A 13,709-nucleotide genomic window follows, 5' to 3' on the forward strand; every position below is an offset into this window, starting at 1 on the left:
CTGACAGTACGATGAAATTGTCACTGTAATTCACATTAAATACATGAAAAAAACAGGAGGGCAAACATGTTGGGATTCTAACCTTTGGGCGCGGTGCTTTGATTGGGCTTGTGTTTGGGTGTGGACTGAGGTGTAATATTTAAGACACATCGCTGCTCATCCATTCGCCCACGCTGAGAATGACTCATTAAGTTAAAAAAATCTTCCTGTGCAGTTGGACTCAAGACCTAGATGTGAATAAAGTGTACAATACCACCTTCAGGTCAGTCAATAAATAATGTGAAATATAAACTAAATGCAAACACAAATGAACCTTCAGATTGTAAGTCTCTGACCATATGGTTTAAAATGTGGATGTTGCAATTTAACTGAAATTATCTCCAGGGCTTAAAAATGAGAGTAGTGACTTAGTGACATATACCTGTTTTTTAGAAGTTTTATCATAACTCTTTGGTCGATCTATGTCTGAGCCGGGGCTGAAGGAGGCTGAGCGTGGAGGGCCTGAACCAGACACAGATGTATCCTTTTTTGTTGAACACTGGCTCTCTGGGGTCTGGATTTGAGGCAGAGAGCACCTTTGGTCGTCCATTCTGGAACCCTGAAAATGCAGGTGACAATTTCTCAGCATTTCTTTGATCAGGACGCACTCTCTTTTAATGCAAAAAGTTATACAGAGCATTGAGTAAATGATTCTGAGCTTCAGTGAGTTTCATATTTGCTGAGTTTCATATGTGTGCAACATTTAAAGAACTGACACCACCACAGAATTTTTTTGGTTTCCTCAATTGCTGTAAAAATGTAAAATATTTTGGTATTTGAAAAGAAAAGTAATAACCTGGAGTTTAGAGACCATGTCACACAAGTAGCTTGAATCTGCTCCTGCCGTAGATTTGTCATTTCCTGTCTGTAATCCTGGTAATGATGGAAGAGACACTCGTTGGTCATCAAGCCGTTGGCTCTGAGTGTTGGCCAAAAGGTTGAACAGCATTTCAGAATCTGGACCTGGCAAGATGAAATATGAAAACAAGTGCAATAGTTACGAATCTGGATCTGTTGGGAAGAAATGGCAAGAAAGAGGCAATTCCAAAAATTGCAACACAGTTCTGGAAGTCTAGAAATGTTTACACCCACAGATATTTTGAGTTCAATCATTCACTTGTGTTTAACATACTTTCCGCAAGCTTTCTTTCTCTGTGTTTGGGTGTGCATGGAGCACTCTTGCTAGGGTCCAAGGAACAGCGCTGGTCGTCCATGCGTCCACGCTGGCCATGGCTGATCATATTCATGAACTTCTGTTGTTCATCGGATGATTCTGTCTATTGAACAAGAACAGTGTGATAAAGATTTGATCAACTGAGGAAGAACAACATCTAACAACACACCAAAAGAAAAATAAATATGTAGTTATTAAAACAATCAGAATGATATATTAGGATAGAACAGACCTTTATGGAATTGGAGCTGTCACGCTGAGCGGGAACCTGTAATTGGTTGGCTGGTAACAGAAGTTTCCTGCCTCTCTCTGGAGTACTCTCGGTTAGAGAGATCTGAGGTCCAGATCCATGATGGTTATTACTCCTAGGTTCCTGAGAAAATAAGTCACATTTTGGAGTAGACTTAAGTCATTTATTCATCACACCACCCATGTAGGTGCATGCACTCAGCCCTTTAAAAGGGCTAGACTTCATAGTCTGTTACCTGGTGGTTGAAACCTGGCAATGACTTCTTCTGGTCATCAAGGCATTGTCCCTGCTTGTTGTCCAAGGTATGGGATAACTCATTCTTTGAACCTGTGGGGGAACAGGGGTGAAACAATCAACAATCAATCTACAAAACGACACAATGCAGATGGTATCTATGTGTCTACTGTCCCAACCTGAAGATGCAGTTTTAACAGGACTCAAGGCGCAACGCTGTTCATCCATTCGTCCACACTGTGAGAAACTCATTATATTGAGGATCTGCTCCTGTTCTGAAGATTCCTGTTGAACATTGGACAAAAGAATGAGCAAATACTGATACATATGAACTATCAAAACTTATTGACAATATGTTTGTCCTAGGCACTAAATCAGGAGTTCTCATCATTCAATGTAAAAACTTAACAGAAAAAATAATAATTCCTTCTCAGAATTTCTATATCACAGCAAAAGTCATAGAATGCACGTTGAGTATCAGTGTGAAACATCAAAATGTACTCACTCTAATCACTGACTTTGTCATACATTACACACCATGATAAAATATGTTCTACAGAGGAGCATGAATACAAAAAAAAAAGATCACAGATCACTTTCTAGAATTTAGATGCAATACTGTATTAAAAAATATACAATAATTAACACTGTACAATAAGAACCAAAAATAAGAACCAAAACTCAAGATGAGCATTATTTACAAATGACCTACCGGCACAGTCTTGGTGGTCTCTGACTTGGAGTTTATTTCTGCAGCTGCCATTATGAAGAAAAATTCAAAAAAGGAGAAAGATCCCAAACTAAAAACAACAACACAAACAACTGTGAAACAGTACAGAAAGTTATACAACAGTAGTTCCTGTAGTCTGTGGGGAATCCATCCAGTACTTCTTGAACAGAACTACTATGTGCAATGGAGGTGATGGTCCTGATTGATGCTAGTCCAAATGTGTACTGGATATGGCTTGGTGGAAAGCTTTTAAATAGTGGTAAGTCCTGAGTATTAACCCATTGCCATTAAGACCCCAGCCAGTGCCCTATTCTTAATATTACCATCTGTAATCCCAGATGAAAACATAATCCTCAGCATGGAAAGGGATGATCTTTTTCACTGGTAGGTGTACATGTTCTGCCTTGTGACCTAACACTTTACTTAACTTTATGTTTGGATTTTGAAGCTCCCCCATTTTCATGATATGGTGTAAGTGGGTATATGTCCATGCAGTACTGACAAAAACTACAAAACTACCACTAGGATAAACAAGATTTTTACATTTGTAATGTGGCTTTATTTCAGTATGTGATAACTGATGAAAGAGGAAGCAAGGTCAAATAATAAAATGATGAAAACAATATAAAAACATACTTATAGTCAGATGAGATCAACTGGTGAAAATAGTACTGGAAGCCTGGCTGTAATTGACTATAAAAAGAAAAAGAAAAATACTAACTGAAGAAAACTTTAAACATTTAAAGTCACATGGATAAATAAAATTCTTGACTTCTGGCTCAGCATGTTTACCAAAGCATAAGTAAGTTTATATGCAAACTGGAAGTCCTCTGGAATGCCACACATAACACATAATTTTAAGTGAATCTTATGTTTCTTTTATTACTCATTTCTAACAACAAAGAAACAAACACCCACCACACTTGCTCCCAGCAATATATTTAAGTACATGGTAAATGTGCAAGATAAAAGACAGCAGTTGAGACAGTTTCTCTGATTAAATTTCCAAGAGACAGGGGGAAAAAAATATCACACACTTAATGTCATTGAATATACGATACATACTTCTGTTGACTTATATACATCTACATTATACTTTTGGGGTGAGATGATCCAGTTTTGTGGATATTATGCAATTTTTTAATCAAATATACAGAAACAAAAATAAGAATTTGAATGATAATAGTACAATAATCATAATATTATTAATGTCTAATTAAATATTTTAATACAATTTCAATCATAACATTATACAGATCCCAATTCACAAAAAACAATAAAAATAATACTCTAAAATAAAATAAAGAATCATATATGTATCCTTCAATGGCTAGATGTAAAATTTCTCTTCATGTTTCACTAAACCCTTGTTCCAGTATGCTCCAGGCTCATTCCTGTTCAGGGTCATCTAACAATCAGGATTAGGAACTTGGTCCAGACTCTTCAGGTCATTAAGGAAGCTGGTTGGAGTCAGGATGTGAGATGACCCTGTTAGGGAGCAAATAGTAATTATATGAAAAAGAAACAAAGAAACAACCCAACAAAAAAAGAATGCTTGAATGCTGCATGTCTGGAGGAAGCAGGTACAAGAATCATGGCCTTTTTTTTGTTCAACAATGATTGCTTACCAATTAGCACTTCCCATTTCCCATCAGTGGCTCGAGTGACTTCATAAGCAGAACGCATCTCTGAGTGTGACACCCCACCAATCACAAATATGATAAGCCGAGGGCCAGAGCGATATTCTGTTGGAGATTTATTTTTGTGCCAGTGTCCAAATCGTGCGCTGCTGTAAAGGAATTAAAACAATAACAAAACAAAGGCTTGTTTGTGAGCAGCCAGTTTACGTTTTTCTAATGATGATCCATTATTAATTATACCCAATGACAGCAACTTCTATGCAGTGCTTCTCTTTTAAACAGTTTTGTCAAGAAAGTGGCCCCAGTGAATAAATGTGAATTTGAATTTGAAAATACTAAAAAGAAATCATTCTGCTGGCAGCATGTCCTAAACATAAGAAGGAAAAAAGCTTTTTCTAGTCTAGAGACAAACCAAACAATGTTACAAACAGAGGTCAAATTAACCACTTTACCAACCGGGATGTCCGGTTTTATATGGCCAGCCATATGTACATATCCATTGATGTTCAAATTAATGACTACTCCACTTTAATTCTGCACTTTGCTAAAAAGGAAGGACACAAGTATTGTCCATTATGCAGATTAAGACTGAACCCAGGTCCATCAGTGTGGTCTGAATAAGCACCATCATCATGATGGGTATTCCCTGGGGGATTATGGACTATTCAAAGCAAAACTGGCTTAATTTCACCTTTTCAACTCCAGCCTGCTTTGTCAAAAGTGAGTGGGAGCTCCAACTAAGTTACAGGGATAAAAGCTTTTATTTGACAACAGTAATCTGTCTGCCACCCCAGTAAATATTTTTGTAGGTTTAGGCTGGGGGGGGGTATTTTCTGTATCCAGCACCCACCTGACAGCAGTCTGAGTTGTATTGATGGGAGCAGGATCAGAGATGAACGGCCACTGCTTTCTGTCCAGTTTGTCCTCTATGGCATTCTGCAGTGCATTAATACAGATATTGTAAAAAGCTGAAAACAAAACTGAGCAGATGTGCCACCAACATCTCAAACCTCATTTTGGCTTTAATACCTCCATAACATCTTTGATAGTGGGTGTCCATCTAGAGAGCTGGTATGTGCTCTCTGTGCGTTCCTTCCGCTCTGGCAGCATTTTCCCAGCATTGCGGCCCTAACAAACAACATTACATGTGTAATAAAAACCGAAGTAACACATTTAGAGTACAACACTGAGAGGCAAACTGCAATAAAGAAATTTACCCCAGCTATAATGTTACAGCCCAGGTTCTGCAGGTTGGTAATGATGTTGCTGTCAGCCTGTATGTTTGCATGCTGGATGAGCTTAGCGAGGTTCTCCTCCCCAATGCCTGCATGGATAACCAGAGTCTTTATTTAATAATGGTGATGGCAATGATAAAAGTTGATTATCAGCTGTTCAGTCTATATAAAGGCTGCTTATCATGTTAACGTGTCAAAAATGTTTGTTTTAAAATGTTTTATTTGTCGAACAGAAAGAACTGTGACAATACTACACCTTTTTTCTTGTGGAATATGTACAGCAGTATGATGCGGATTTTGTCGTAGGCTTCAATTTCTTTGTTGAGGAGCACAGGAACAATGCTCTTCATGGCATCTTTTAAAGGTTCCCCCTCTGCATTTGCTCCCATTGCCAGGTCCTGTGGAAGACACTCATGGTTAACTATTAACTGTTACTGGAATGTGAATTACCAATTACAGCTCAAGTCAGCTGACAGCCAGATCACAGGGTCTTTGAAACAGGATTATTTGCCTCTCACCTTCATTTTATTTTCTACCACTTCCTCTTTCACAACCATGCTAAACCTACAAGAATACTGCAATCGCACTATTAAGCTTTCACAAAACTACTTACAGGTTACCACTCTCTTTAATACACTGTAAATTAGAAGAATATAGAAGAATTACAGAATTAAAAGAAACTGCCTTAAACTGCAGAGTAACCTTCCTGAGTCAAGTGTAATCCATTATGTCAAAAATAATGGCAATATTAGCCACTTGGGCTTTTATACTTACATCTAGCTTTGGGATTTCCCTTTAATGCAATCCTAGGAACTGTGTGACCTCCCTAAAAAGTATTGCTAAGCTTTATAATGAATTTGGACTAAGCCTCATTAGGGCCAATCAACAACAAAACTTTTTGTGAGCAACTGCATCTAAGAGAGTGGTTACAAAGCACATAAAAATACAGTCCACTACTTTGTTTATAAAGCAACACACATGCATTTGTGTTGGGTTGCCTAAACAATGTAGAACACTTAAAACAAATGACAGCTGACAGAGAGCTGTTGCTGTTTGGATCACACTGTCCATCTTAGAGCCAAAACATGGCCACTGGATTAAAGAGGCAGCTTTCAGACATGCTGACAATCCATTAGTGCATTCAAGTGATTCACTTGTTCAAAAAAGCCCCATTAACACTTGCATTTCATAATGCCACAACCATGCATAGCTTATCATTTTCTGTGTGCTTGTCACTCATCTGATACAGGACTAACTGGCAGAATACATCCCCTCAGAGAGACAAAGTATGTCTGGCAAATACAAACAACACACTGGGGCTTTGCACTGTTCTGAACCATGGCTTTATCCCAGGCTCATGTTTAGGGCTGGATTTCCACATTACCAGGTAGTCCATGTATGTGTTATTAAATGCCTTCAACCTCAGTAATGACATAACAGCTTCTTCTGCTTTTCTGTGGATATATGGATGTTGATGTCCGGTTTCAAGCTTCTTATGAAATATTATGATTATGATTTTCCATTAAATATCACCAGACCGTGCCAGTGACATCTGAACATGCCCCAGAGGAGCTATAAATAAAGGCGCTATCTCACTGAGGTCACTTAGAGTGTGGACTGAGTGGAATGGAGTAATTCCATGTCAGACGTTCTCTCTAAGATACTTACTGTCAGTGACTAACACAGTGGAGCATTCTAGTTGATCCGCAGTGATATAAAAACTACAGATTGACAGGCTGTTTTGCCAACAATGCATGTGCGGACAAACGCCAAGACTATTAGCGTTTTAGGTTTAATGGTCCTGTGGTCATCTACAGGCATCTTTCTCTTTGAGGACCAAGAGAACATTATCATGTTTCTATTTATACCTCCAATTTAAGATATACAGGACAACTATAGCTCATTTCATTGCCATAAAACTGAGGATGCAATGAACAGGACTTCCATGGTATGATTAAAAACATTACAAAGATGTTATTTTCTTTGAACTATCTGGACTGTTTGCTGCTATGATGACAACGCTATGTCTGTCCTACTTGCTCTGTGTCAAAATGTTGATGATACTGTCAAAACATGTGCAATTTCAATTGGGAGTACTGACCTGTTCCACTTCGCAAAGCTTATCAAGAGAGGCCTTGAATTTCTTCATACAAGCTTCAGCTAGGTGCAAGTGAGTAGAGTACTGTGAATGAAAATAAATAAAGATTAATCACTAGTATTTATTAGTGAATTTGTACTAATTAGAAAATCATCATATGATACATTAAACCTATCAATCCCTTTTCAAAGCTACAAGCAAGAGTGACAACTCTGATATGGGATATGTTCAAAATCCTGATTGAAGGAAAATTATTTTGTTTTTCCCATAATTTGTTAGTCCTAATCATGAACAGTTGAGAGAATAGTCCTTTTGCAATAGAAAAATTATCATGAGATGATGACTCACCATGCTCAGTTCTTTCTGATACTGAGGCATCTTCTTTAACATCTGAGAGAGATCTTTTATGTTGGCCTGAAATGCAAGACAGTTTTTACCAAAATCACCCATGTAAAGAGTCTTCATGTTATATCATCTGTAACAGTAGAACAAAAATGAGTACTGCACAGGAACACTTACATTGTCAGTGCACATTCTCTTGCTCTCACAAAAGGTGCGAAGAAGCTCTGTCACTTTCCTGCAATGGTTTATCAGTTATAATAATATCACAAAGCAATCAAATTGTAATCTAGTTTGAGGTCCTTAAATAATCCAAATTTTACCCAACTGTTGTATTGACACACAGGTTGAAAAGGAAAATGGAAGCTATAAATGTGCCCTCTTAATGTTAAAAAATATGGACATTTCTAAGCAAAATTAGGAAGCCAGTTTACATACACAGGTAGATAACATTCCAATATTATTATCACAGATTAATTCATTATTTTCATTACTCTCAACCAAATATGACATTGGAATGTAACTTAATACTTGTAGGTATTTAATTAATTGGCAAGGTATAATGTACCATTTCTAACTTGGAGAAAACACACAAGGTGACGTGTGTGTTTTTAATTTGCAGCATAAAACTACTTGAAAGCAATGACCTGAACATGTTGGGAAGGATGACAGTGAGAACAGATCACGTGGATATATGACAGATACACTCATCTTGTTGTGACAGACTTACTTAGTGACATCTGCAATGTGCATGTGTTTGAGCTGTACCCAGAGCTCATCATCTTCATCCAATAACACCTCTCTCTCTTTTGCATTCCCAATGCCGGTTGTCTGATAACTTAAACAAATAAACCAAGCACATGCGTGCAACACAAATGAGTATCGAGAACTGGTACGCAAACTGTCCTGGCAAAACAAACGAACAGCATCCGATATATATTAAGGTGTTCACTCACGTATAGATGTCCTGTTTGATATCTAGCAAGTCGTAGGCCATTGCCTGGAATGTCAACTCATGTAGAATAGGTGAGATGGGATCAAACCCGCGATCAACAATCAGTAGCTGCGAACGTGCCTTATCTGCACCCTAAAAACAATGCACATAAAGAACATCATCTAATACTATTGAAAGCTCAGATTTATTTCACAGGTGCAAAATGAGGATCTTATCTACAGTATACATGAAATACAAGGCCCATCATTATGTTTTTGTGAATTTGTCATGCAGTGGTATTATCAGCTTTTAGTATGCCATGCAACATGAGGCAGCACTTCAGCAAACTTCCAGTTTCAAGTGCAGGAAAAATTACAGCAAGTGATTAGAGAGTGCTGAATATTGTGGTACTTCAGATGTGTGGGCAAGAAGAGAACAGTAATACATGCCTGTTAAGACTCATCTCAGGAGCAAGGAAATGTCAGCTAAGAAAGACAGAAAAGAAGTGGGGAAAAGGGAAAGATCCAGCAAAGCATGAGAAAAATAATCAACAGGAAATTAAACCCAGAAACCACAGACACATCCACAACCTGTGAGAGTGAAGAGCAGCAGAATCCCAAAGGATGTGTTTTCATATATATGGAAAAGTTGATTTAGCAGAAGAAAGCTGTTTAAGAATACAGTTTTCAAGAAAGAAATGTATTAATACAGTAAAACAAATAAGTAGTTCCTTACTTCTCCCATGCTTGGGTTGTCAGCTTTGTGAGCAATAAGACGCTGGTGGACCTCCTCAGCCAGTCTAGCATTCTCCTCTGGTCCCCTACGAGACAGCGCGGTATACAACAGAATCAGCAAATAAATTCAGCTGCATATTAATTACGATGTAGGCAACACTCCCATACTTGCGGTAACGGATTGCAGGGTACTCCTTCAGTGTGTCACACAGGGTTGCAATCTGCTCGGCCAGATTTTCCATCATTTTGTCCTTTTCTTCATTTGGCTTAGAACTGTAGAAGGAGTACAAGGACGTTGGGTCATCCAGGGAGAAAACCTGCAGGGGTGAGAAGAATTGAGGTTTGCCTCAGTTTGTTCATATTACTGTTAATTTGTAACAGTCAATCAATAGCTACACTATTCTATATTTTTACATAACAATGTAATATGAAAAAGGAGATAAAGAAGAGAAAATATGAGATAATTCCCTACCTGAGACTCATATGGCAGGAAAGCAACGTTGATCTCTTTTAGAGTCTTGATCACCTTGGCAACTCTCGATCTCCCAATCTCAGCAAAGAGACCATCTGGACAAGCTATGAAAGAACGGCACATTGCATATGAAAATAACTGATCAATAAAACAAGTTTCCTGTAAGTTTCAGCACTGAATGTTGTTCATATCATTTTAATATGAAATTAATAATGTAAATAAGCACAGTATACTGCACACACACACACAGAAAAACACAATCTTACTGTCAGTGAAGAAGATGTGTACTGCTTTGTATGTAAAGGCAGCATCTTTGAAGTCATTAATGAGAGCACGAACAGACTGTAATTGAAAAAAATCATCTTTGTTTAAAAGATCAAAAACATGTGGAAAATCACATTGCAGAGGGAACTCTAGGGGAAAAGTTAACAGCTAACCTTCTCCACTGGTGAAATCAAATAAATGGCCTCCAAACTAGAGATGGGCTCCCTACGTTTGTTGATGTCTTCAACAACTGAAAAGCAGGCAAGACAAGACAAGAATTGTGCTTAAATTTAAAAAACTTGACTTGACCAATATCACATGCAACTGCAAATAAAACAAAACAAAAATCATTAACAATCATTATGTAAAGTAAAATATAAAATGTAATTTATTTCAAGTGTGTCTAGAACTCCTAAAAAAAGCACAACATCAATCTTCTATGGGAAACTAAGCCAACCAGCTCTTAAAAACCACTTTCACAAATACAAATACAGAATTGAGATTCTGATGAAAAAAGTGAGATTTGGTGAGTGAGATGTAATGTAGTGAACAGGGTGAGCATTTTCTTTGTTGCCAGCACAATATGTCTCACATTTCACATGAACTGTCAAAATCCTGCTCTGAACATATACCATAAAATCCCTACATTGCTCTATGCTAACTGTTTGAAGAAGCTAGCAAACATTAAGCAGCACTTGAAAAAGTGTATCCGTAAGTTTGATCTCTCTTGTATACAACTGATCCATAGGATGCAAGACCACTAATCATCTTTATACTTACTGGTCACCCCCTCTGCCAGAATGTCAGACATCTTGCAGCAGGAGGACAGAATTCGCATACTCATGTGGTCCACAATAAGAACCTGGAGAAACATGAGATAAACAAGTTAGTCAGAATGACAAACTCAGGGGGTTTCATAATTCTCATTGGGAAACCGATACCTTCCATTCTCCATCCTTCTTCACACTCTTAATGACCCCATTGAGGATTTCTGTAGAAGAGAATAAATGATTCAGTTATGATTACAGAGCTATCAGGAACATCTGAGGAAACATTTTAAGCATTGCACAAAAATTCTGTAGTGACTCAAAGACATTAATATGACTGCTGTTTGTAAAACAGAAGTAACTGAACCATAATATTATTTCATGTGATGGCTATGATTCACAAAACTCTCTTATGCAATTCATATTTATGGCCAATCCCCCCCATGAAGTACAAAAGTGCCATTTAATCCACTGTACACTATTCACTAAGAGTAAAAGAACACATGTGGCTTAATTGAAATATTTCCTTTCTTGCTGCAGTTTACAACAGAGATACAAGGGCAAGTGAATCAAAAAAATTGAAATGTTGTGAAATTTCATGTCTCAACGCAGTTAGTTAGTGGTTAGATATGTGTCTAAAACTCTAAATTAGGAACCAGGAACTTTTTTGAAACAAACCTATATTTAGAACATGTATTTACCAACTCAGTTAGTTGGGTGAAACTTCCTTGTGTTATACTGTTGAGATTACAGTGCATGCGGATCAGACAAAGGCATAGTTGTTCCACCAACTTCATAAGCACAACAGCTGAGGTATGGTACTATCGATGAAATAAACTACAAAACTGAGGGTTTCCTGCAGTGTTTTACAGTGGAAGAGGGCCACCCTGCCCACCCTGAAATCAAATACTGATTTTCAGGGTAAAAGAGCAGAGGCACTATCTCACACAGCAAAGCACATTATATTTAGTGTGGCTATTGTCTTCCCAACAGATTCTGAGAGGCTTACTACTTCAGCTAAATAGTTTCCTCAAGGAAACACTGAAACTACATCCTGAATCCCCTAACACTTCACTGCCAGTGTTTGTCAGTAGTGCACAGAGGGAGGGAGAGCGTGGAAAGAGACAAATGAAGAACTACACTTAGGCGATATAGTCTTTGTTAAACTTCCTTGTTTTAGCTCATCAGAAATACAGCATTGACCCCCTACTATATGTGAGTCATTGTTACAAGCTTTATTACCACATCACATTATTGCTCCTTACCTTCTCTTATTATCATTGCATATTTGCATCTAGGTCATTACTATTGAAATAGAAGGGTAGAAGTATGATCTAGCCAGAACCATCATACATTCAACAACATAAAACTGTGGGCCACAGTTACAGGAAATATAAACTAATACCTGTCATGTTTTCCTCCATAAAAGAAGAGAGATTTTAGATCAAGAAGAAAACTCATCGCTGACTAATGTCTTGTTGAGTACTGCAACCTATTTCCACACAGGGAACTAGAAGAGAAGACTACTTGTAACTAGGGCTCTGAACATCAAAGCAGACACCCATCAAACCACTGTAGCAATCTTAATCTTACCCTATGTATCTGTTAATTTTTAAAATTGTACCAAAATGTCTGAATGGTCCTACACGTACATGTACTTTGATTTCAAATTAGTGGCAATTTCAAAGAAATGAGGGCATGTATTCCAAAACTCACAGAAATAATAAAGCTACACACAAACACAAGAACAGCAAGTTAAAGTTACTGTTAGTCTGATCTCTATATCCTGGGCAAGGTCAGGCTTACTTGTATTACCGGATCATACCAGATGATTTCAGCAATTGTGGGTGAGGGTGTGTTCACACTACACTCCTACTCTTTACAAGAACAAAATTTGCCGTCAAATAAATAAATACATACATACATACATACATACATACATACATACATATCTGACTTAGTGAGTATTTTTAAACAACTGAGCAATTTAATTTCAATTCTTTAAGTATGGCATAACAACATATATAATGTAAACAGAGCGCTATTTGTCTTTGTATAAATTTGTAAAACTCAATGTATCAACTGATTACTATTAAGAAATACTTTTATAGTATTGATTCGAATAGATTTTATAATATTAATAATATTATGATTTCAGGTCATGAATTTCCATTTCCTGTAATAACATTTAGTTACAAAAGTTGTGATTAAGATGATGTGTAAAAGCTTTCAGCATTCATCTTCCAGCTGATTTAATCCATCACAAGCGAAGTTAAAGAACTTCCTTCTAGGTTAGCTAGCTAACGTTAGCAGAAAACTTGTACTGTCACAACATTTACACTTGCGTGCGCCGCGATTTTATCTCTTTTTACGTCCGTCAAATGTTACAATAATAAAGCACCATTTTCTCTCAGAAAATGTCGCTACCAACACACGCAACGCAACAATGCTACTTTATATCCATGACTAACACGATTTATTAAGGTAATGTTAGCATTTTAATTGGTACTGGAGCAGGAAGAAACCCTGAGTGGACCGACGTCCTCAGCAGTGTTTTGTGTTACAAGTTGAGCGTCAATTCATGAAGCTGCAACGGGATAAGTTCGAGTTAATTACCTGCGTCCTTTAATTGTAATAAACTTATGAAAGCAGATAACGTTACAACGAATGTGTCACTTACTTTCTCCGACTACCGCCTTCAGCCCACTCGGTGCCATCTTGACAGCAGTCTGCAGGCTAGTCGGTCACTTCCTTGTTGCCAAAGCCTGTGTGGTCGGAGCACACAGGTTTTGATGGATA

General features: G+C 37.6%; 1 protein-coding gene across 2 annotated transcripts; it reads right to left on the minus strand.

Annotated features, from left to right (window-relative positions):
• Positions 1–2,963: 2,963 nt before the first annotated feature.
• Positions 2,964–13,702, minus strand: stxbp2 (syntaxin binding protein 2). 2 transcript variants are annotated; one of them, XM_018704722.2, is made up of 19 exons: positions 13,591–13,702; positions 11,085–11,134; positions 10,924–11,005; positions 10,317–10,393; positions 10,146–10,221; positions 9,880–9,983; positions 9,576–9,724; positions 9,409–9,493; positions 8,696–8,826; positions 8,470–8,577; positions 7,920–7,977; positions 7,749–7,814; positions 7,404–7,484; positions 5,559–5,700; positions 5,285–5,391; positions 5,097–5,195; positions 4,918–5,003; positions 4,056–4,213; positions 2,964–3,915 (listed from the first exon to the last, which is right to left on the minus strand). In XM_018704722.2, the coding sequence occupies exons 1-19, from the start codon at positions 13,625–13,627 to the stop codon at positions 3,836–3,838; spliced, it is 1,776 nt and encodes a 591-aa protein (XP_018560238.1). In that variant the 5' UTR covers positions 13,628–13,702; the 3' UTR covers positions 2,964–3,835. The 2 variants fall into 2 exon arrangements, with proteins under 2 accessions (XP_018560238.1, XP_018560237.1); XM_018704721.2 differs by having other exon boundaries at positions 4,056–4,216.
• Between the last annotated feature and the right edge of the window lie 7 nt (positions 13,703–13,709).

The sequence above is a fragment of the Lates calcarifer genome, linkage group LG11 (genome assembly GCF_001640805.2).
Source record: "Lates calcarifer isolate ASB-BC8 linkage group LG11, TLL_Latcal_v3, whole genome shotgun sequence".
NCBI classification, from domain to species: Eukaryota; Metazoa; Chordata; class Actinopteri; family Centropomidae; genus Lates; species Lates calcarifer.

What these genes read in the sequence shown, in the direction of transcription:
- stxbp2 (XM_018704721.2), bottom strand. Translation starts at nt 13,627, where the DNA reads ATGGCACCGAGTGGGCTGAAGGCGGTAGTCGGAGAAA. An exon ending in CACATTGCAGATGTCACTAA is followed by an intron (nt 7,978 to 8,469) that starts GTAAGTCTGTCA and finishes AAACCATTGCAG; the next exon opens with GAAAGTGACAGAGCTTCTTC. An exon ending in GAAATGGGAAGTGCTAATTG is followed by an intron (nt 3,916 to 4,055) that starts GTAAGCAATCAT and finishes GCTCCCTAACAG; the next exon opens with GGTCATCTCACATCCTGACT.